The sequence below is a fragment of the Loxodonta africana genome, chromosome 9 (genome assembly GCF_030014295.1).
Source record: "Loxodonta africana isolate mLoxAfr1 chromosome 9, mLoxAfr1.hap2, whole genome shotgun sequence".
NCBI classification, from domain to species: Eukaryota; Metazoa; Chordata; class Mammalia; order Proboscidea; family Elephantidae; genus Loxodonta; species Loxodonta africana.
Window position 1 is genome coordinate 75,138,150 of NC_087350.1, and position 24,055 is coordinate 75,162,204.

Consider the following 24,055-nt stretch of genomic DNA (forward strand, 5'->3'; position numbering starts at 1 on the left):
AAGGCTATTTCCACTTCACCTATATGATGAATAATTGTGACTTTTCAAATAAGATACTTTTCCTTCGTTGAGCTGGTGAGTCCCATAAGTAGATGAAATTGTAATGGAAGTTTCATAAATGTATTCAAATGGCACACTTTTCACAGCAAGAATTCAATCTGAGTAGATACAGATACATAATTGAGCCATCGGTATGGGACTAAACACTAACCTTGATTTATATATTGCTAATTATCCCAAGAAAGTGTCTAAAAGAGCCTTCCTTAAGGGGCTAAAAGAGGTTTAGGAAACCATACATCCATTTTCTGTATTGTCCTTACACAAGCACCTGCACTCTGTTAAGATGCCTCTGAGGCTAATTTTGAAAGAAAGCAAAAGTAATTTCTTTCAATTATTCCATCTGAGAGTAAAGCTTAACAAATAAGCTAACAACAGTGATTTAAGAAATGAGGTGCATAAAGGGGTCTGTGAGGAAGTAGACAAGCTTGATAAAAATCTAAGACCAAATGTATGATTGTGTCATCCCAGACATTTATATCAAGAACCGTCTGCCTTCTAGTACTCTGAGCAGAAACTACCAGGGAATCAGTTATAAGGACTCAGCAGTCCCATCAGACAAGGAGAATGGTTTTCTCAATGATGGGAATTTGTATACTGCAGGGAAAAAAAAAAAAGTTAAGTTGTGTAAGAAATAAAAAATGCCCTCTGTTAATAGTCTTTGGCCAATGCTTTCTAATTCTTCTTTTTCATATCTTTAAACACAGAATCCCCTTCACCTACAACTGAGTTTAGAAAATTCATTAAGTTCTGATGCTGATGTCACTGTCTCAATCCTGACCATGAACAACTGGTACAATTTTAGCTTGTTGCTGTGCCAGGAAGACTGGAACATCACCGACTTCCTCCTCCTTACCCAGAATAATTCCAAGTTTCACCTTGGCTCTGTCATCACCATCACCGCCAACCTCTCCTCCACCGAGGACCTCTTGAGCTTCCTGCAGGTGCAGCTTGAAAGCATTAAGAACAGCACACCCACAATGGTGATGTTTGGCTGCCACATGGAAAGTATCCGGCGGATTTTCCAAATCACCACCCACTTTGGGGTAACACTCCCTGAGCTCCACTGGGTGCTGGGGGATTCCCAGAATGTGGAGGAACTGAGGACAGAAGGTCTGCCCGTAGGACTCATTGCTCATGGAAGAACAACACAGTTTGTCTTTGAGTACTACGTACAGGATGCCATGGAGCTGGTTGCAAGAGCTGTAGCCACAGCCACAATGATCCAGCCAGAGCTTGCTCTCATTCCCAGCACGATGAACTGCATGGACGTGGAAACTGCAAATCTCACGTCAGGACAATATTTATCAAGGTAGGATGCCAGACCTAGTCTGCCTTCCTATTTATAGGGCCGTGACAGAAAGTAAAATTGGTGCTTGAGGCGGTATAGTGTTTAAAGGCATGGACTCTTGACCATCTGACCTTGAATTTCAGCTGTACCACTTACTACTTGTGTGACTTGGTCAAGGTACTTAACTTTTCGGAGTCTTAGTTTCCTTTATATAAAACGGGTATAACAGTAGATCCTATTGCTCATGGAGTTGTTGTGCTAGATTAGATGTATAGATAGGTAGGTAGGTGGGTAGATAGACAAACAGATAATGTACTAAGAATACCACAAGAGATATTATTATTGTTATTATTATCACCATCATGATCATCATTACTATTTTGAATTAAGTCTCTTTCTTCTCCAGTTCTTCAAACTGTCTCAGAGCTAGAATGAAAAAAAACCCATTTAAATTAAAGAATAACTTATTGTGTGGAAATGATTTTCATGATCTCTGGGAAAAAAGGAATATTCTTAAAGGATATTTTATAGGGGCCTAGACTTTCTTCTGGAAAGGGCCACTTCTGGCTAGAGAGGCTGAGTCAGAGAATTATTGCTCTCTCAGAAGTGAAGGCTTAGTTCTGGGCTGTGCCTCATTTTTAGGCAGTCCTCCCAAATCAGGGCCAGCTGACTGTATTGAATGAAGGAGCCCAAGGCAGCCTCACAGTGTCCAGCCTTTAGGGAAGACATGACCGTTTCCCAAGGATTCAGGATGCCCTAAGCATTTTCCATTTAATTATATATATGTATGGATATATATTTACATATACCATGTGCAAGGAAAGACTTATAAACTCCCTAAGAATTTTTAATAAAACAAAATCAAAATTTATTTATTAGGGATCTGTTAATGATAAAATTAGATGTTCTCTCATCATCTGAACTTTCAGTTATTCCCCTTATTATATTTAAATTTCCACAAAATTAAAATCTATCCTTTTATTTTATAGCAACTATCCAGACTTAATCCACTATTTCCTTAGTAGCACATAATTGAGGCTCAGAATTTTATATAGGATAAGAAACATTCTCCTTCTCCACAAACATATGGACGAACCTTGATTTATAATTTCTTGTCATTATTTTGGAAAGGACAGTTAGAAACAGCAGACATAGGAAAAATTTCCTTGAAAACTACATTTAGCTACTTAGCTTCTTTCTGTCTCATGTGAAATGGAGACTATAAGAAAAATAGTTCTCTTTGGATCCTGGTAATGTTTAGAAACTACAGAGAGGAGTATCTGTTGACTTAGGTTGCATACCATGGCCATACCACCCTGAACGCACCTGATCTCATCTGATCTCGGAAGCTTAGCAGGGTCAGGCCTGGTTAGTACTTGGATGGGAGACCGCCTGGGAATACCGGGTGCTGTAGGTTGCATACACCTTAAAAAAAAAAATACCAAACCCTCTGCCATCAGTTGGATTTTGACTCATAGTGGCCGTATTGCACAGAGTAGAGCTGCCGCATGGGGTCTCCAAGGAGTGGCTGATGGATTCGAACTGCTTACCTTTTGGTTAACCACTGCACCCCCAGGGCTCCATATACACTTTAAACCAAAAAAAAAAAAAAAAAAACCCATTGCCGTCGAGTCAATTCCTACTCATAGCGACTCTAAAGGACAGATTAGAACTGCCCTCATAGAGCTTCCAAGAAGTGCCTGGTGATTTGAACTGCCAGCCTTTTGGTTAGCAGAAGTAGTTCTTAACCACTGTGCCACCAGGGTTTCCATAATACACCTTAGGGGGGTTCATTTTATAAAGATCAAACTGTTCAGTCTGGCACCTCAAGATATAATTTATATAGAATGATATGCCTCCTTCCACAAGGTCCCATGGCACTTTGCACTTGAAATTATATGATGATACTCAGCCCTTTTCATCATCATTATGTGTCTGACTCCTCAGCTAGAATATAGACTCCATTAAGCAGAAAAAAAAAATTTTAGTTATTCAGCCTAGTCTGATAAAAAAAAAAAATTTTTTTTTTCAGGCACTTAATAGACTGTTAATTAAAATTGGCTTAGGAAGGAAAGGAAGTTTTATATTTTACTGACACCCCGCATCATCTGTCGCTGTAGAAAAAAAATGGGAGGTTGATAGATAAATAAAATATTGTCTAAATTTTAAAATACTATATTTAGATGTTATAAGTGGTTTTTTTTTGGGGGGGTCTGGTTTTCTTCTTTTTTTTTTTTTTTCTTTTGGTGGGATGTTAGGTTAATGAGTAACCTCTGCCCTTGGTGCTGTTTTTGAATGTTATTTATACTACAGACTTTGGAAGTTTTAAAGAAGAAAATGTAAGGGTTGGAGCCTGGCAGCAGTTCACAATATATAAGGGTCAGTGACAATATTTTAGTCCCCTTGGACATGTTTGAGAACTGAACTCAAAGAACTTCAGAAAATATGATTAGAACTTCTCAAACTCCCTGAGGAATAGAGTCAAAGAGAAAGTTTCAGCAAGGGTCAAAGGAAGGGGGCAAAACCCTAGAAGGAATCTTTATAGTGAATAACTGAAAAGCTGCCTTAAGCCATAAAACACTTGTGGGTTTTTCACCATCCTTATTTATTTTGTTTAATGCAATCTTCTAGACAGTTACTCTTAGCACTTAAGTCATATCTGCATACAGTAATTTTCTTAATTATTCCTCAATTTTGTGAGACTGACCTTACGTCTTCACTGCATAATGAAATCCATGAGGAGAATCAGCAGTGAATAGCCGATGTCAGAGTTATGCAAGCTTTCATTTCTCACGCAGTCCTTTTCAGTTTGGGCTGACAGCATTGTTAACATTTTAAAATGTTAACGAAATCACCAAAAACGCAGCATTTTCAGTATAGGCTTTTAGACTACAAAAATCATTTCTCATGACAGGCTACATAGACATAATTACAGGTATAAGGGATTTTATTCTTCCCAGATCCCCATGTGCCAGAGCGAATGTCCGTCGTAACTAAATGGAGACAAAACCAAGTTCATACTGTTATCTGGAACAAGTTATTTGCAAGTGTTTTATTAAATGTTAATGATTTGAGTTTGGAGCAATTATGTTTGGTATTGTTTTGATAGTATCACTGCGTACACATGTGTATAGATATTTTTGCGCAGCCAATGGCCATTTGTTGAACAAGGGCAAGTAGACAAAAATGAACACTTGAATTCTGACATTTAGAAGCTGACGGTCTAGTGCATGAGGCCAAAAAATGACTAAATATGTATAAAACAATGGATAAGTGATTTTTAAGAATAGAGATATGTTCAGATACAAAGAGGAGGAAATTATTAACTCTTCTCAAAGACTCATGATGAGGGTGAAATACTGAAATTGGATTTTGGTGAATGAATAGGAGTTTTCTGGTTTGCAGCAAGGTTGAAAAGTACAGGAAACGGCATATGCAGATTCACCAAGATCTGAAAGAGAAGTTTAGTCCAGTTGGAGCATAAGTTGCACGTAGAGAGGATTTGAGATAATTCTGGAAAGGTAGTTAATTTGCTAGCACAGCACTCAGGGCTTTATGTCAGGCTAAGGAGTTTGCATTTTATATGGATAGTGGATATCAGCTGAATGGCAGAACATTAGCCATGACATTAATAAAATCAAAATCCTGTAACGAATTAACCAAATAAAAGAATGCGGCATAAAAGCCTTGCAAGTAATTAAAACACACACACACCTTCACCAACACACCTTAGGATACAAAAAATGATTTTTGTTTCTCAAATTAGGTGTTAGCTTTGCCCACAGTGACTCTCTTGCTACATTCTGAACACCAGACTCTGGTGAGAGTGAGCAGGAGTTTGAGGACTTAGGGTTAGGATTTGCCCATGCTTTTCTGTTAAAGACCCCAGGCGCTGATGAATCCATTGTTCCTGGAGAATGAACTTCCTGGATTAGTCATAGCCTGGTCAAGGGCAGTTGTCCCATCTTTAAGCATTCCAAGAGTCTAGACTCTGAGAGACACTTTCTGTTCTTTGATCTAATCAATCATAGTCCTGACAGATATTCTTGTTTTCAAGTAGGCTGCAAACCCTGCCTTTTTTGTTTGAACAGTTTCTGTAGTTAGTTCTGTATACTTTGGGAATTGTATCAAGTAGGCAGTGATTAATTCATAGAAAAAATTTGTTGAAGCTTACTAATATTAAGCCGGGCCACTGGCTAAGTGCTAGAGATACAGAGAAGAGAAAACAGTAGCCCTGCCCTTTGGGAACTTATAACCCCCACTAGAAAAGGCTGTGCTGTTTAACTCCCCATTTGCCTTGGCCAGGCGCTTTGGTTATTCATTTTCCTTTGGACAACACCCATTCCACCCATGGTTATCCTCTGGCATTAGCCAGCATTGCTTGATGCCCTCCTGAGTTGCCCCTGAAGCATGATCCAACATGCTAGAGACTCTTTCCCCTCCAAGTCTTGTTCATCTTTGTGTATACATAGCATAGCAATAACCAAGATTCACTAGCCTTTCATTGGTAGTAAATGTTGTTTTTATTCATTCTGGCAGTGCAGTGGTAAAGAGCTCGGCTGCTAACCAAAAGGCTGCAGTTCAAATCCACCAACTACTCCTTGGAAACCCTACGGGGGAGTTTTACTCTGTCCTACAGGGTCACAATGAGTTGGAATCAACTCAACAGCAATGGGTTTTATTATGTGCCACATACTGTGAGGCACTAGGAAAGCTTCAGGGGGAAAAAAAAAAACTGAAGCAAATGTCCGTTCAGATAACTCATGATATAAAATGATGATGGTCCCTGATTCATTCCTGGACATTAGATGAGTTCCAGAAGAACTTGAAGGCTCCATGATATAGTTGTGTTGGATACCCCTGCCCACCACTACTACAGCTTACCGGCTTTGAGATCCTGAAAGAGCTATTTAAACTCTTTGAACTTTAATTTCCTCATTTACAGGTATTACTACCTCAAAAAGTTAAATGCCATACCTAAGGTCATTCAGCTATTACCTTGAAGGAAAAGATTTAAACCAGTTCATCTAAATTCAAGTCCCAGGTTCTTTCAGGATTAATATAAGCCTTCCATAATTGGAGCCCTATTACTCTGTAATTTATATTCTTTGAGCCAAGAGTTATATAAATTAGGAGGCATGATTATTCAAGTATGAGTTTTCGTGTCCTAAGGCCGTCTACTGAGCCTTTGTGTTTCTACACATACTTTAAAAAATGTTGCATTTTTTAAAGTTGCATTGAACGTGGAAGCCAGGATGCTGGTGACACTGGCTCTCTGGAGCCCCAAGGTGAACCTGTTACTTGTGGAATGACCTAGCGTGTTGAGCTATTACTGGTAAGTAGCATTCTCTGCTTGAGTTACTGATAAGTTGGTACTTGCAGAAAACACATGCCTTGATTAAGCTCAAGGATCAATACTTAAGGTACGTGTTTCTAGATGTTCCAACAGGAAACCCTGTCGCTTGACTAATTTGGCTGGTATCCTTTGAGCTTCCTCCTCCTTCTATGTCACTCATAATGACAAGAGCTGAGTCCAAAACTTTCAGTAAGTCATGGGGGCCTCAAATAAGAGATGCTGGAAAATGTATATTCCCTCAGGATCTTATTTTGATGAACACAGCTCAGAGTGACTTAATCTAGGATCCCAGACACATCAGATTTTACACTGGAACCTTTCCAAATTAGGAAAGTCTCCAAGCTTTCATCTGCCTGAGAGGAAATTGTGTTCTTTGTTGACTTTTGTACTTTGTATGCATCTACTGTAAAATTTGGAAATGTCTCAAAAAGGTATGGGGCAATAGAGGGCAATCTGGCAGGTCTACTCTGAATTCTAGATCTGTCTCTCAAGGCCACTTCAGTGTCCAAGCCCTCAACCCTTCAGAGGGATGCCTGACTAACAAATACTGCATAATGCTCCCATTGCCAGGGTTACGCCAAAGTAACACTGTAAAGGATATCAGCCACCTGGGCCAGTAGTGGGACTGGATTCAGAGAGCTAGGGTGAATTAAGTTGGAGCATTACACAGAGTGGAGTCCCTGAGTGGTGGAAAAAATAAATATGCTTAACTGCTAACAAAAAGTTGGAGGTTCAAGTTCACCTACAGGTGCCTCAGAAGAAAGGCCTCGTGGTCTACATCCAAAACACCCACTGAAAACCCCATGGAGCACAACTCTACTCTGAGGCATACGGGGTCAGCATGAGTGAGAGTGAGTTGGAGTCGACTCAACCAGGAGCGGTCCGAGGGATGGGCACAGACCGTAATTGTGGAGAAGAGTCCAAGTCCATAGCAAACAACCAAGGATAAGGATAAGAAGTATGAAACAGAATGACCATGTGGGAGAAGAAAGTGCAGAGAAAAAAAGTACTAGCTTCTTGCCATTTGTGCCACATAGAAACAGGAAGAAGAGGGCGCCATATCTGAGTACATCAATAGAAACACAGCCCAGAATATGTATTAAAATATGACCCAGTCACATAGATTAGTATTTTTCTCCTTTTGAGGAAAGGTTAAGCAGGGCAGAATCTCTCCCTCTGCCCTACAGTTTTACTTGTAAGTAACTAAATATGGCAGATATTGGCAAAACATGGATCCCAGTGATTTATGTGTGTGTACATATATATATGTATTAAATTGCGGTTGTCCATTAACTGATAGAAATCTTTTTAAAAGGTGAGCTGTGTATGTTGTTTTAAAAGGTGATACAATCAGTGATTGAAATGTGTGGGGTCCTCTGCCCTGAGGACTAGAATTCAGCAGTTACCAATTCCTCTTCAATTCTTCATCATCAGAGAGGCTCCCCATTGGATTAATTTCTACTTTTGAAACTCTCCATTTTTCTGGGGAAAGTGTATCGGAATGTTAATACTTCAAACAATCTGTAAATTGCAGGTGCAAACGCTTCCTGGCTGATTGCGCTGCATCCTTCTAGCAGAGTGACGAAGAGCTCTTTAGGAGATACGTGTGGGATCGGAGGAGAAGACGTGTATTTAATTGCATTTACCATACAGTTACTGGGCAGTTACTCTGGCCAAGCACTGTGCTGTGCCTGAGAGTCAGAAGTCCCTTAGTGTGATAGGTGCTTAGATAAATGCTGAAGTCTCTTTCAGCTTGACAGTCTGCAATGTTATGAAGCAGGGCAATGGGGAAGGGACGATTAGCTCATTCCTAATGGTAAAACTTCAGAAGATACGGCACTTAGAATGTGGAGAGAAATGTCAAAACCTATGCCCTGAATGATCTTATCATCTAAAAAGTGAAAGATCGGGTTAACAGCCAAAAACTTACACTTCAGGGTTGTTGTCATTAGATGCCATCGAATTAATGTCAACTTATAATGACCCCTAGTGACAAAGTAGAACTGCCCCATAAGGTTTTCTAGGCTGTAATCTTTACACGAACAGATCACCAGGTCTTTCACCTGCAGAGCTCTGGGTGGATTTGAACTGCCAACCTTTTGGTTAGCAGATGAGTGCTTCACTGTTGCACCACCAGGGCTTCTTAAACTTCAGGGTACTAAAGAGGATTGGAGAGGACAGCCAAGGAGTTGTTTTACACATAGTTCAAGAAAGCATCTACATTTAATGCTTAATTTGTAGAACTGCCCCATGTGTGGAGAATAAAATCAAAGCAATGTTCTACAGACTTGCACCATAGATGGACTCTATGGCTAAGATAAATTCATGTTAACATTAAAGGAAGGCAGATACCACAGGGGTCTGCTTCAGGGAAACAGGCTACAAAGTGAAAGCCAAACTAATAACAACTGGCCAGACTAACAGAGAAAGGTCCCCAGGACTGTAAGAGAAGGGCAAGATGGTAAAAGAGACATTGAAAAAATTAGAAGGAAGTAAGCAAGATGGATTTCAGAAGGTGATGGGATGGGAGCTGAAGCAGCAACAAAATAATAGTTAAATAGGGATAGTCGAGAGCTAACTTAAGATCCTTTACTGACGGGAGAGAATATTAGCACTTCTTTTGTACAAAGTCCACCAAAAGGAAAAGAGGAAGGAAGAAGAATAGAGGAAAGGAGAAAAGCCAGAATAAAAAAATAAGAGAAAAAGTTAAAGGAATAGTGAGATAACTATAGACTAACCCACATGCCAGAAGCTGTGAGAATGCTGGGGAGAGGGGAAATAACTTAGAGTTTGAAGAAAATAAGAAGACACAAAAAGAAAATAATTTAGGAGTAAGAGGGACTGGAAAAAAGCCTTGAAGAATAGGAAAATCACACGTGGATCAAAATACAAACAGAAAATATAAATATGTAATAATTCAGACAGCTGGAGAAGAAGTCTTCTGAGGCTATAAAATACCAGAATTGGGTATAAGATTTCTAAAAGACATTAATGCTATCCAAAAAGAAAATATGTATGAGGGAATCGTTCAGGGGTCTTCAATAATAAAGAGCAGAAGAAAACAACACAAGCGTGAGCATGTGATTATTGCAAAATTGTAGAACTTTGGATGATGTGAGATTTTGATTCAAAGATTCATTACAATTGCAGATATGAATCATACGAAAAAGGGATGGGATTTTGAACTTCTATGGACCTCTTCCCAACTCTTTTCCTTTCCCACTCCTGCCAAAAAGAAAAAAAAACAGCAAGGAAAACTTTTAAGATTATTACTTCATCTCATACTAAAAGGGCTTTAAAAAAATTTTTATTTTATTGTTGTTGAGAATATACAGAGCAAAACATACACCAATTCAACAGTTCCTACATGTACAATTCAGTGACATTGACTACCTTCTTCCAGTTTTGCAACCATTCTCACCCTCCTTTTCCGAGTTGTTCCTCCTGCATTAACTTGCTGCCCCCTAAGGTTCCAACCTAATCTTTCCAGTTGCTGTTGTCAATTTGATCCCATATAGATAGTTCTTAAAAGAGCGTCATGCTTAAGGCAGATATTTTTACAAGCTAAATTATTGCTTGGTTTTAAGAAGACTTCATGGAATATTTTTGGTTTAAGGTTTACAGATTATGTAGGGCAATAATTTCAGGGGTCCGTTCAGCCCCCATGGTTCCAGAAAGTCTGGAGTCCATGAGAATTTGAAATTTTATTCTGCAATTTTCTCTTTTCATCAGGATTCCTCTCTAGAACCCTTGATCAAAATGTCTAAAAGGGCTTTATTGAGATACATGTCCTGATATATATCAATAGTTGATAGATCTGGAGCTAAATTTAAAGTGATCAATAAGCAAATATTTAGATTCAATGCATAAAAGCAAGTAACCCTTAACGGCGAGTCCAGTAAACTGGACAAGAATTAGTTGGTGGTAGGGGGGCAGGGGAGTTTAGAAGAATGTCTCTGCAATTAATATAACCAGAGATTTCTAATAAGGCAAAGGCAAAAACGCCAAGTTAAGTTTTCACAGAATAAAAACTTTGATCGAGCTTTATGGAGGATGAATACATTACTCATTCCTCAGGGGCAAATATTAATATCATAAGAGATGATCATGGGAAAAGAAATTCAGCTCATTTTTCAAGATATAAGAAAATATGGACATAGATTTCTTTTTTTTTTTTAATGATAAAAAGAAAATCCTCAAAGGGGAAAATAAGTTTTAAGGCTTTACACAGCAAGTTAGATATCCCCATCTACAGATATGATCTATGGAAGGCAACAAAAAGGGGGAGGGGAAGCAAAGATAATAGGGCAATTTAAAAAGATGAGAAAAGTAAGATGTACAAAGAAATAAGCTGATGAGTGGAAAAAGATCAAAGTAGAAATAAATGCACAACCTATAAACAGCTGGAGCGTGAAAGAAGAAGACTCATGAGGATGGTGGCGCCATTTAAACAACACAAAGGTAGATTAATATGTTGCAAAATGAAGACTGGGAACAATGGGATTCTTACAAACTGGAAAAGATACAGATTTGTCACAAACATAAACACATAATATTAGTAAAACTTGATATGCTGAATAAAATAGAAGAAAAATCAGGAGGCAACAGGTTTGAAAAAACTTTACGGAAATGTCAGTATTTCCAGTAGATTTGAACTTAACTTTAGTAAATTTTAGAGCAAGTTAACAAAAAGTAAAGATAGTACATGAACAATGTAAATAATCAGATAAGTTTAAGATGAACATTGCAGTTAACATTCCACAGATAATATATACTCACCTCAACTAGTCAATGCAATATTTACCCAAATGACAGTATTTTAACACATAAAACAGGCTATGAGCTTAACAGTCAATTTTAATGTCAAGGTGCAATAAACCCAAGCTCAAACCATTTGAAATTTTCAGAAAACAACCTCCTCTATCACCTTTGGATCAGGTCTAACTCAAAAACACAATTATTAACTATTTAGAAAGCAACCAACACAAACGTCCAACATGGTACTTGGTACCTGGAACAAGTAGCATTAAAATCATTTAATCATATGATCAAAGCAGTAGTCATGGTTAAATTAATAGATGTCAGTGATTAAATTCTGGAAAGAGGAAAATAAACCGATCAGTGAAAAAGATAAAAAACATGAGTAATAGGAGGAAACAAGTTTTATGATCAGGAAAGAAAGAAAAACATCAAAACAATGAAATCGATACATTCAAGGGCTGCTTGTTTTACAGAAATAATTAAAACAGACAATTCTCTTTAAAACCTTATGAAAAATAAAAGCTAAATTGCAAATAAGAAAGTGAACATGGCATATAAAATAGATTTTTGAATTATACGAAAATGGTACCTGTAATTATAGTGAATTTGGAAATGTCAATAAAGTAAGTGATTTTCTACTAAAACACAAGATACTAACATTGACAAGTAGAAAATTTGAATAATCCAAAAAAGTACCTGAAACAGATATGAACAAACTGCCTACCATTGTCACTATGCATAGAGCACACGCACAACAACGTATATCATGAGAATACACCTGAACTGGATGATTCACTGGCGTTGTTTTTCAAATCTTTAAGAAACGGACAATTCCGTAATATATACCCTGACTGGTAGGAAGAAAAAAGATGCTAAGCTACCTGATTGGTTCTATGCCAAAGAGTATTTATTTCATAATTTAAAGGTAGCTATTTAAAAAATAATTTTTGCCACCATTGATTAAATGTTTGCTGTAAACACTGTGCCAAGAAATTTTGTAAATATCATCACAATGAATTTAAGTAATATGACCATCTAAAACAGAGGTCACAAATTAAAATACCAGACATGTAATATTAATGAATGAAACACTACCTGGCACAGGGCATATGCACAGGTTATGTGAGGAAGAGGCAGTCAAAGAGGCAGTCATTACTCAGCTCCAGCTGATGGTTTTCTCTCAGGAATATAGGTCCATTGTCACCAGATTTACTTTTTTTTTTTTTAATTTTTTCAAGAAGTTCTGATTCCGCGATCCTCCAATTTTTAAATAATTGTGTTAGAAAATTATTGACGATCTTGTCATAGACTATAAAAAACACATGGTTGAAATACTGTAGGCTGCCAGTTTTACTGATCTAAAAAACAATAAAGGGGCATTTCTGAAGCTACAGCATCTGTTTATATTAAAATACATCCCAAGAGGAGGAATAGAACAGTATTAATTCAATAAAGACTGAACTAAATATGTGTGCACCAAACAATATGGCAACTAAGATAAAAAGACAAAACAGAACACGGAAATATAGAATATAAACACAAATACACACTCACACAAAGTGAGAGATTTGTATATGCCGTTTGTCAGATCTACAAAAACATAGAAGATCAAGAAAACGAAAAGCAAAAGCAAGACCATCAATAAGCTTCATTTGATGTGTACAACCAAAATAAATTGTTTGCTTTTGTCCATTGAACACTTACAAAAAGTCATTATGGGCTTGGTCACAAAGGAAATCACAGCACATTTTAAAATAAAAAAAGTAAATATTTTATGGGCCACTTCCTCTAGTCATAGCCTAATGCATTTAGAAATAATGAAAAAGATGATAATAATTCTTAATTATTTAGAAATTAAGAATAACTCCAAGATCAAAAAGAAACAGGCTGAAATGATAAACTATCTGAGTATAAATAAAAGCAGAAATCTATTTCTGCTGTATTCAATGTAATATTCATAGCTTTAAATGTGTTTATTCCTAAAGAAGAAACTATGAACATAAATATATTCTCATCCCCAAAAAACTTGGAAGGGAACTAGGAGAAAGAGAGGCTTGAAAGAAGGAATTCATAAAGTATGAACCAAAATCGAAGAGAAACCCTTAAATTGGTGTAAATGACGTGCAGGTCTAAAGCAACAAATTCCTAGAAAAATACTATTTGCAAAATTGACCCAAAGAAGTGGAGAGTTTAATAGAAGAGATTGAAAAAGCCATTAAAGAATTACAATTTTATAAAAATATCAGTTCCAGAGAGTTTTAACTTTGACTCCTGCACATTCAAGTTGGAAGGAAAAAAAAAAAATAAACATTTCAACTGAAAATGACCTGAAACATTTCTTATGAAAGTTTTTGCTTTCTGTACTTTCAAGAATAGCTTCTGCTTCATTTTGAAAATAATACAGAACCTCTCTCATGTGAGTTAGAGCGGGAAAGTATAGTGAGACCTATAATTTACTTTAAAAATGCCCTAAGCATTTTGAAGCACTCTGAAGGGTTCTTCCACAAACTCTCTTGTTCACATCCACTCACCTTCCTTCCTCTGGGCTCCATACTCTCTGCCTTTGTCTTGTGTACACTGTTATCATAGCAAAGAGCATCACCTCCACTTGCGCCTTAGATCACAACCTTTCTTGCCCTTTTAAGGCTGTTCCGGGAATTCTGCCCCGACTCTTCTGCATCATCAATTTTTCTGTCTCTACCAAATCATTCCCATGAGCGTAAAATCCTGTGATTATTATCTCTCCCATCTCACACACACACAACATATGTATATGTGTGTGGGGAGTGGGGTGCTGGCTTAGTTCTCTAGTGCTGCTATAACAAAAATACCACAAGCAGATGACTTTAACAAACAGAAATTTATTTTCTTTCAGTTTGGGAGGCTAGAAGTTCAAATTCAGGGTGCTGGCTCTAGGGGAAGGCTTTATCTCTCTATAGGCTCTGAAGGAAGGTCCTTGTTTCTTCTGAGCTTTTGCTCCTGGGTGACCTTGGCATGGCTTGGCATCTCTCTTCCCCGTCTGCTGCTTTTCACTTGCTTGTTTAATCTCATTTCTGTTTCAAGAGATTGACTCAAGATACACCCTACGCTAATCCTGTCTCATTAACACAACAAAGATAGCGACCTGATAGGACAGAGTAGAACCGCCCTATAGAGTTTCCAAGGAGCACCTGGCAGATTCGAACTGCCGACCCTTTGGTTAGCAGCCGTAGCACTTAACCGCTACGCAGCCAGGGTTTTCTACAACAAAGATAACCATTCCCAAATGCAATTATAACCACGGGCATAGAGGTTAGGATTTACAATACATATTTTGAGGGGACACAATTCATTCCATAACAGGGGTGTATATTTTACTTGTTTTTTTCCCCTCCAGCCACTATTCTAGTTTTCTTCTCTTTACCAAAAAACCCTTTGCCATCAAGCTGATTCCAGTTCACAATGACCCTATAGACAGGGTGGAACTGCCACCATAGGGTTTCCAAGGACTGGCTGATGTATTTGAACTGCCAACCTTTTGGTTAGCGGCTGAGCTCTTAACCACTGCACCACCAGGGCTCTTTACAGCATAAAACTCTAAAGAATTATCTCTCTTTTCTCTCTTCCCCTTCTCCCTTGAATTGCTGCAATCAGGCATTAGGCTCTAACACTTCACAGAATTTACTCTTTTGAAGTCACTAGCAACTTACAAGTTTCTAAGGCCAGTGGTGAGTTCGAAGTCCTCATCTTCTTTGACCTATCAGAAGCACTTGACACAGTTGATCTGCCATCTCCTTGAAGCATATTTTTAACTTGGCCTGTATAGCACAACACAGCCTGCTTTTCTCCTACCTTTCTAGTTACTCCTCTATTTCTTTTGCTATTCCTTCCTCACTTGTGCCACCTCTAAATGTTGGAGGGCCCTACAATTATTCTTCTTATCTACAGTTATTACACTATAATCTTATTTGGTCTCCTTATACCATTTTTTGGAAACCCTGGTGGCATAGTGATTAAGTGCTATGGCTGCTAACCAAAAGGTCAGCAGTTCAAATCCACCAGGCACTCCTTGGAAACTCTATGGGGCAGTTCTACCCTGTTCTGTAGGGTCACTACGAGTTGGAATCGACTCGACGGCAACAGGTTTGGTTTTGTCTTCTGGTCCAGATGTCATTTCTGAACATTAGACAATCCAGCTACCTACTTGACATCTCCATTTGGGTGACTATAAATTATCTCAAGCTTAATATTAGCAGAACTGAATTTTTGGTATTTCTCCTCCACCCTCAACCTGATTCTTCTACAGCTTTCTTTATCTCCACAAATGGCCACTCCATTCTTTCAGTTGCTCAGGCATATACCTCAGTAGTATCCTTTATTCTTCTTTTCCTGGCAACCATATATGAGCCATGAGCAAATTCTGTCAGTTCCAGATTCAAAGTATATTTAGAACCCAACTACTTCATGCTACCACCTGCCCAAACCACGATCACATCTTAGCTGAGTGTTTGAAACCACCTTCTAACTGGTTTTTCTGCTTCTGTCCTTGTCTTGCTTTACTCCATTCTCAACACAGTAGTGTGATGATCCTGTTAATATGTTGTTAGTTGATGACCTCATTCATAATGGAATGAAATGCTGCCCAGTCCTGCAGCATCTTCATGAGTGCCTTCCAACCTAAGGGGCTCATCTTTCAGCACTATATCAGACAATACTCTGTTGTGACCCACAAAATTTTCATTTGCTAATTTTAGGGGTAGATCACCAGTCCTTTCTTCCTAGTCTGTCTTAGCCTGGCCACTGTGGGTGACCCTGCTGGAATTTAACATACCAGTGGCATAGGTTCCAGCATCATAGCACAGTATGACAAACTGGCAGACAGGTGGTGGGTTAAAACATAAGCATGTCATATCATTTCTCTGCTCAAAACCCCCAATGGCATTCCATCTCAGAGAGAAAACGAAGTCCTTACAGTAACCTACAAAATCCTGTTTCCTCAACTCCACTTCCCCTTAAGTTTTTTCTGACCTCATCTTCAACTCTCCCGTCTGGGTATCCCTCCAACACACCAGAAACAATTCCAGTTCAAGGACGTTGGATAAGCTGTTCCCCCTACATGGAATGTTCTTTCCCCAGATACCTTCATGGCTAGCTCCTTTCCTTTCTTCAGCTCTTTACTCAAATATCGCCTCTTCAGAGAGGTATTTCTTGGCCTCTTTAAAATTTCACCCCACTGCCACCAACCCTGACACTTCTTACCCCTTTACCTTGCTTTATTTTTCCTCCTTTGCACTTAGCACTATCGAACATCTCATAAAAACCAAAACCAAACCCATTGCCATCAAGTTGATTCCTACTCATAGTGACCCTATAGGGCAGAGTAGAATTGCCCTATGGGATTTCCAAGGAGTGGCTGGTAGATTCAAACTGCCAACACACATTCCATATTTATCACACTTATTCTGTCTCCTTCAATAGAGTATAAGCTGCATACAAGCTGCAAAGATTTTTGTCTGTTTTGTTCACTTGCTATATGGTTAGCACCTAGAACAGTGCCTGACACATAATGCATATTGTTGAATAAATAAATGATTGAATAGGTGATGTGTTGTTGTCCTGACATCTTTGTTCCTTTGTTTTAATGAATAAGAAAATCCTTTAGTAGTATGTCAAGATTTTGTGTGCAAATACGGATTTTAAAATACACCGTAAATATATTAAACATTGGTCTTGCTTATACTGTGAACTGTCTCAAAAGCATTTTTTGCATAATTTACAAAGTACAAATTTTTTGTCAGCTCCTATACAGATCAACACATATTCTTAGTTAGTGGCATAATTGGGAGCTTTTGCTGAAGTGATAAGATACCTCAATGCAAGTGAACTAATGAGCCTCATCCTTTTGAGCATAGTGGTAACTTGGGAGATTTGCTGATTTAGAAAAAACAGGATGAATACCTGAACTGCTTTGTTAAACACTCACTCTGCAAGGTACAGTACTAAGTGGTACAGTACTAAGTAGGTTCTCCCTCATTGAGTGAAATTGAGACTCTGGACATACCGTGATACAGTGATTGTAATATTCTTCCAAGTGGTCCCCTGGTCCCTATCTTTTCCTTCCTATATCCATATTTTATTTGCTTCCAAATCAATATTATTAATGAAGATCTCTGTTTATATCATTGCTCAGAAATCTTCATGGTTCCTCATTTCCTATTAAATAAAACCCAGTCTTATAAAACAAACGTGTAAGGTCTCTGTAGTCTGGCTCCAACCTGCTTTTCCTACATTATTGTTATTATTATTTTTACTCGGCTCCCCCATCAGATTGTTGTGCTTGCCACCTCCTGATGTAGTTTCCACCTTTTTCATAACATTCCTGAATCTGGAAGATGTATTTAGAGTTCATATCTAGATCAGAGCATTAGTCTGATCAGCACAGAGTATGACAGTACTATTGGAGTCTCTGGGTGAGGCAAAATCTTAAGCATTTGACTACTAACAGAAAGGCTGGTGGTTCACATCCACTCAGAGGCACCTCAGAACAATGGCCTGGTATCTGCTTCCAAAATGTCACTGCCAAGAAAACCCCATGGAGCTTAGTTCTACTTACTCTGCAACACATGGGTCACCATAAGTTGGAAACAACTCCATGGCAACTGTTTTATTTATTGGGGGGGGGGGGGGCGGTTATCATTCCCTATGATCCACGTTCCAAATTTCTATTAAAGAAACTTTTCTTTCTTCTTTCTTATAGCCACATTGCTCTGTGGGCTTACACTGAGCTTATACTCAAGTAATAACTCCAGCAGATCTTGTTTGTATGACCTTTCATAACCCAAGTTTCACACACTCTTAGTAAGATATATAAACTAAATGCAATCCTGTGCATTTGGCCCATTTAAAGTCACTTCTTTTCTCTTTGAAGATTAAATATCTCTTGATTATACCATCTCCTCTCCATTCCTATTGCTATTACCTTAGCCCTTGCCACCTTAAACCTCTTACAAAACAAGCAGAGAGAGGGAAAGAAAAAGAAAGAAAGGGAGAGAAGGAAAGAAGCATTATCCCTCACCTGTGAAACTAGGTTTAGCCTCCCTCCTTCTTCCAAACCATATCCTAAAATCAAATCTGATGAACGTTTCCCTCCCTAGATAGAATCTCCTCAGTGGCTCCACATTGCTTTCATCGTAGCTTCAGACCTTTTGTCATCCATCCCCCACCCTCATCTCCAGCCTTATTTCTCACTACTTTGTATGTAGTGGTTAAGAGCTATGGCTGCTAACCAAAAGGTCAGCAGTTCAAATCTACCAGGTGCTCGTTGGAAACTGTATGCAGCAGTTCTACTCTGTTCTGCAGGGTCGTTATGAGTTGGAATCAACTTGACGGCAACGGGTTTGGTTTTCGTTTTGTTAACCTTCAGGTAGCTGTACTCTGTTGCCTCCAGCTTTTACACATGTATCTTCTTAGGTTTGCAGCATGGTTCTCCAGCTTCTGTTTCCAGCTGACTGTAACTGCTCCCTCAAGACTCAGCTGTGGCGCCTCCTTTTCTAAGAAGCCTTCCTTGGCACCCCTACCATAGACTGGCAGATGCCCTTTATCTCCTTTCCGGTGGCACCTGGGTTGACCTCTATCATGACTCCCATTACACTGGTTTTGAATCATCTGTTCACTTTTCTTTCTCCCCATAACTAGATTTTGAGCTCTGTGAGAGCTCTAAGTGTGTCTTTCATCTCTGTAACCTTAGTGCTAAGAGCAGTGTCCAGTACTTGTATCAGTTTATCTTACCAATAAAATGATTTCAAATTTTTCTTTTTCTTGCTCATCCAAGAAGAGTCCAGAGCAAGAGAAAAGGGAACATGATAGAATTCAATTAGAGCAAAAGCAGCATCTCAATCATTTAGTCTTTTATCTAGTATACTGAGAATTTAAGTGTTGTTACCCATTGTCATTACAAAAAGTAAATAGTTAAAGAGACTATGAATAAAAGCTATCAATGATATTTTGATTTGCCCTCACTGTGAGACTAAAGAAAAAAATAGGTACAAATTATCCATCATAAATGGGGATTCTCTGGGACCCAGTTTTTGTGTGTGTGTCAGTTACATAGTAAAATAAGCACTGGGTTTTCTGGTCTGGGAAAATTGAAGAATTTAGATCCCGATTGATTTGCCTTCCCATGACAGATGACCACCACAGAGACCACTGAGCATTGTCCTTCAGTCACGGCCACCTTAAATGTTATTTACCGCCTTTAATGAGAAATGCGGCAGCTGGATGGCAGAAACAGTTAAGAATGTATGAAACCCTTCTACTCTGCATGCAAGAAGGGTCACCAGAATCAACTCAACAGCAACTAACAACATAATGAGGAGTGGGTTCTACTGGAATGAGGGAGTTTTATAGTCTTTGAAAGATTTCTGAAGACTTCTACTGCCTTCTTCCCTAAGTTGGTTTAAGTATATAGTTAGTCAGATAATCTCTCAGGAGTCCTTCCAGTTAAAGAATCCATGATCATTAAGCCCCAAAGATTCTTAAAATAATGAAGGTTCCTTTTTCTACAAATTTCACTTTACTTTCCTGATCACTAAATCGACCAAATGAAATTAAGCTATTTACTACTAACCATTTTGTTCCCTAGGCTATGTCAGCAAGTGTGGTGTATGTGTGTTTTAACAGATCTAAAAGTAGGGTGCTCATTAGAAACACAATTGCAGCCACCCTTCCCTTAGAGTACCTAGGTGATTATCATTTGATTCATCTGTATACTTTAATGATTTGGCTCCCTGCTTTTTTAGAGAAGAAGAAATTTGTTTTCAAATCTAAGATAACTGAGACTTCATTACTTTTTGCAAAACAAAACTCTTTTTAAGCAGTGGAGTCCCATTGGGGAGTGCTAGCATGAATAATTATCATTATGTCTAGGTTCTAGTCTACCAAAATGAACAGTTTCCCTGCATTTAGTGATAGTAGAATCTTCAGGTGTGATTTACATTTATATCTCTAATGAAAATTAGTACATTCTTTACACTTCCTGATTTTTCTATGTCTCTTCTGTGGCAACACAACTTCTTACTGTTTTTATTTGCATTTGTAAATTACAGTGTAATGTTTTCGACAGGCAATGATGAATGTTTTCTGCTGAGAGCTTAGACTTGTACCCTCTGATTCCTAAAAAAAAGCCTTCTATGTTACATTCTGCATTTCAACGTAGTTTCTTTTCATTTGAAATGTGCCTTGAGTAGCCTTTATGGCTTTATCATAATGCAGTATTTTGTATCTCCAACCAGAAAAGTCCCATAAAAATACTTGGCAGTGTGACCTGGGGATACTTGAATGACATGAAATAATAGCTGCCATAGCTGGAACATTTGCTTCATGTCAGAGGATGTTGCATGTGCTTTACATGCATAATTTCCAACCCTTGTAACAGAGAAAGTATTATTTCCATCGTTTTCCTGATGAAGAAACTGAAGCTTGTTGTTAGTTGCCATCAAGTTGGCTCTGACTCATGGTGACTGTGTATAAGAGAATTAAACATTGTCTGGTCCTGCGCCATCTTCCTGATTATCGGCATGTTTGAGTCTTCATGGATGAAAACAGAACTGAAGCTTCAAGCTAAGTAAATTGTCCAAGGGGCAATGCTGGAAGGTGACTGGGCCAATATTCAAATGCAAGTGTGTCTGATGCCAAAGCCTGGACCTTTGATACAGGCCATAATTAAGGACACACAGGTGCCACAAGCTTACAGGCCACCTTATCTTCCCAGACTCAGAACAGACAGAGGCCATAACCAAGTGTTTTCCTGTTTAGTCCAGATCAAACATACTGCTGGTGCCGTGGTTCACAGGGTTAACACAGGGTTAGGGATGACTATATCATTCAGTCGGTAATTTTTCTTTAGTTGACTTCTGGCAGATGCATTCTCTCAAGCCAGAGCCAATTGTTTTTGTCTAATGACTTAGAGGGCAGATAGCCTAAGGCTATCCTGAGAACTGCGAGTCTATTTATTGCCTTTTTCTTTGCTCCCTGCACAAGCTCCAACAGGCAGGTTTGACTGGCCACACAGTGACAGATTAGTGATTGTTTCCCCTCTACAAGGAGCAATATTTGAAAGAAGATTTTGGCTATTTTCTACTGCTATGAATGCAATTTTTAAGCAATTATAAAAGTTTACATGTATTTATTAAAACTCATTCCCCACAACAAAAATATTTATTGAGCAGATCTAGTTGCAATCAAATGTAGTGAAGGGTAGAAATTAACATGTTAAAGATGCCAAGAATCTCCATAACTCGGGAAATTGTGGGAATAGATAATTGACAGTTCACAACAGAAAACAACGCATCTCTTAACTAGAAATGAGGAGATTTGAAATAAGACCAAGAGTCAAATACCTGGCTCAGGTATTAGAACATGAGGGTGATATCATTCAATCACTCAGTGGAATAGAACTTATCTCCTGGAAGGAGTCCAGCTTATTAATTCCTTAAGAAATTATAGGCAATGCTAGAGTTTCTTTTTATTAATACAAAGAAGCAAGGAATAGCATTTCTTTCTGTCTCTTGCCTCACTTCTCTTCCTGACTTTTTGCCTTTGCTCCTCTTTGCCAGGTTTCTAGCCAACACCACTTTCAGAGGCCTCAGTGGTTCCATCAAAGTAAAAGGTTCCACCATCATCAGCTCAGAAAACAACTTTTTCATCTGGAATCTGCAACATGACCCCATGGGAAAGCCTATGTGGACTCGCTTGGGCAGCTGGCAGGGGGGGAAGATTGTCATGGACTATGGGATATGGCCAGAGCAGGCCAAGAGGCACAAAACCCACTTACAACACCCAAGTAAGCTACACCTGAGAGTGGTTACCCTGATTGAGCACCCATTTGTCTTCACACGGGAGGTAGATGATGAAGGCTTGTGCCCTGCTGGACAACTCTGTCTAAACCCAATGACTAATGACTCATTCGTATTAGACAGCCTTTTTAGTAGCCTCCATAGCAGTAATGATACAGTGCCCACCAGATTCAAGAAGTGCTGTTATGGATATTGCATTGATCTACTGGAAAAGCTAGCAGAAGACATGAACTTTGACTTTGACCTCTATATTGTTGGGGATGGAAAGTATGGAGCCTGGAAAAATGGGCACTGGACTGGGCTGGTGGGTGACCTTCTGAGTGGAACAGCCCACATGGCAGTCACTTCCTTCAGCATCAATACTGCACGAAGCCAGGTGATAGATTTCACCAGCCCTTTCTTCTCCACCAGCTTGGGCATCTTAGTGAGGACCCGAGACACAACAGCTCCCATTGGAGCCTTCATGTGGCCACTACACTGGACAATGTGGCTGGGGATTTTTGTGGCTCTGCACATCACTGCCATCTTCCTCACTCTATATGAATGGAAGAGCCCTTTTGGTATGACTCCCAAGGGACGGAATAGAAGTAAAGTTTTCTCCTTCTCTTCAGCCTTGAATGTCTGTTATGCTCTCTTGTTTGGCAGAACAGTGGCCATCAAACCTCCAAAATGCTGGACTGGAAGGTTTCTAATGAACCTCTGGGCCATTTTCTGTATGTTTTGCCTTTCCACATACACGGCAAACTTGGCTGCTGTCATGGTAGGTGAGAAGATCTATGAAGAGCTTTCTGGAATACATGACCCTAAGGTAATACTTCTTTTACCCTAGCTTTCTCTCTTGTCCATTAAAACTCCATATGTGTGTCTTATTCTATAGTACACCTGTGTTCTGTATAACACAAGAATATTCTCTCAGCCAACTATAGATAAAAAATAGATACTAGTCACAAAATCTATTGTCTGGTTGAACTACATATGTGTTTTATTAGATGGAACAAAAACAGTAAGGGGCTGTAGGAGGTGTTTGTTCTAGAGAAAGTCTTTCTGATAGAATATCCATTAGTGCAGCTTTTCCTTGTGTTATTTGACCACCTGAAAGAATAGTCAGGAAACAATCAGTTCTTACCTCCCTCGCACAAAGCATTTTCACCCAAAGCTAACTTCTTAAAATGATTAATTACTTCTCTTGGGAATTATTGGAAGTAAATAGCAGGCTCCACATTTTAAATAGCAAAGAATCCTTTTTCACCATCAAAAAATAGTAGAGTGGAAAAGACTTACGTTTTATCATAAGCACCCAAAGTCAACTGCTAGGGAACTCAATGGACGTAGAACAAGGAGTATTGAACTAACTGAGGTGGCATGTTTGGTTAGCTAAAGACTTGGTGTTGGTGTCAGAGGTGTTCTCATTAAGTAAGGAAAGCTGTACAGCTGGCCACCTGGGGTTGAGAGGAGGGTGCCAGCAGTCACATTACATTGTCCAAGGAAGCTCAAGAAAATTGTCTCTCTAGGCTGCCTTTGATCCTAGATATCCCGTCTCAAGGTTAGAAGGGAGGGGGAAGATGGATATGCAGGTAAACAGGTAAAGCAATGGTGATACTCAGGTAAGGACAGTCATGTCTCTGTTCTCTCTACATTGCAACAGAGCTCCTTTCAGTGGTCGGGATATAGAAAACATAGTCCAACCCAGTGGAAATGGAGGGAAGAGGGCAATTGGAATAGGACTCAAGGGAGCAGCACAGTCATAGTGGCAGAAGT

General features: G+C 38.9%; 1 protein-coding gene and 1 pseudogene across 1 annotated transcript; both read left to right on the top strand.

The window, feature by feature from the left end:
* Positions 1 to 586: 586 nt before the first annotated feature.
* GRIN3A (glutamate ionotropic receptor NMDA type subunit 3A) lies at positions 587 to 23,126 on the top strand. The gene is made up of 2 exons (XM_003407827.4): positions 587 to 1,369; positions 22,058 to 23,126. Exons 1-2 carry the CDS (start codon positions 840 to 842, stop codon positions 23,124 to 23,126), a joined length of 1,599 nt encoding a protein of 532 aa, XP_003407875.3. The 5' UTR covers positions 587 to 839.
* LOC111749891 (5S ribosomal RNA) lies at positions 2,647 to 2,765 on the top strand (annotated as a pseudogene).
* Positions 23,127 to 24,055: the final 929 nt, after the last annotated feature.

What these genes read in the sequence shown, in the direction of transcription:
- GRIN3A (XM_003407827.4), top strand. Translation starts at nt 840, where the DNA reads ATGAACAACTGGTACAATTTTAGCTTGTTGCTGTGCCAGGAAGACTGG. An exon ending in TCAGGACAATATTTATCAAG is followed by an intron (nt 1,370 to 22,057) that starts GTAGGATGCCAG and finishes CCTCTTTGCCAG; the next exon opens with GTTTCTAGCCAACACCACTT.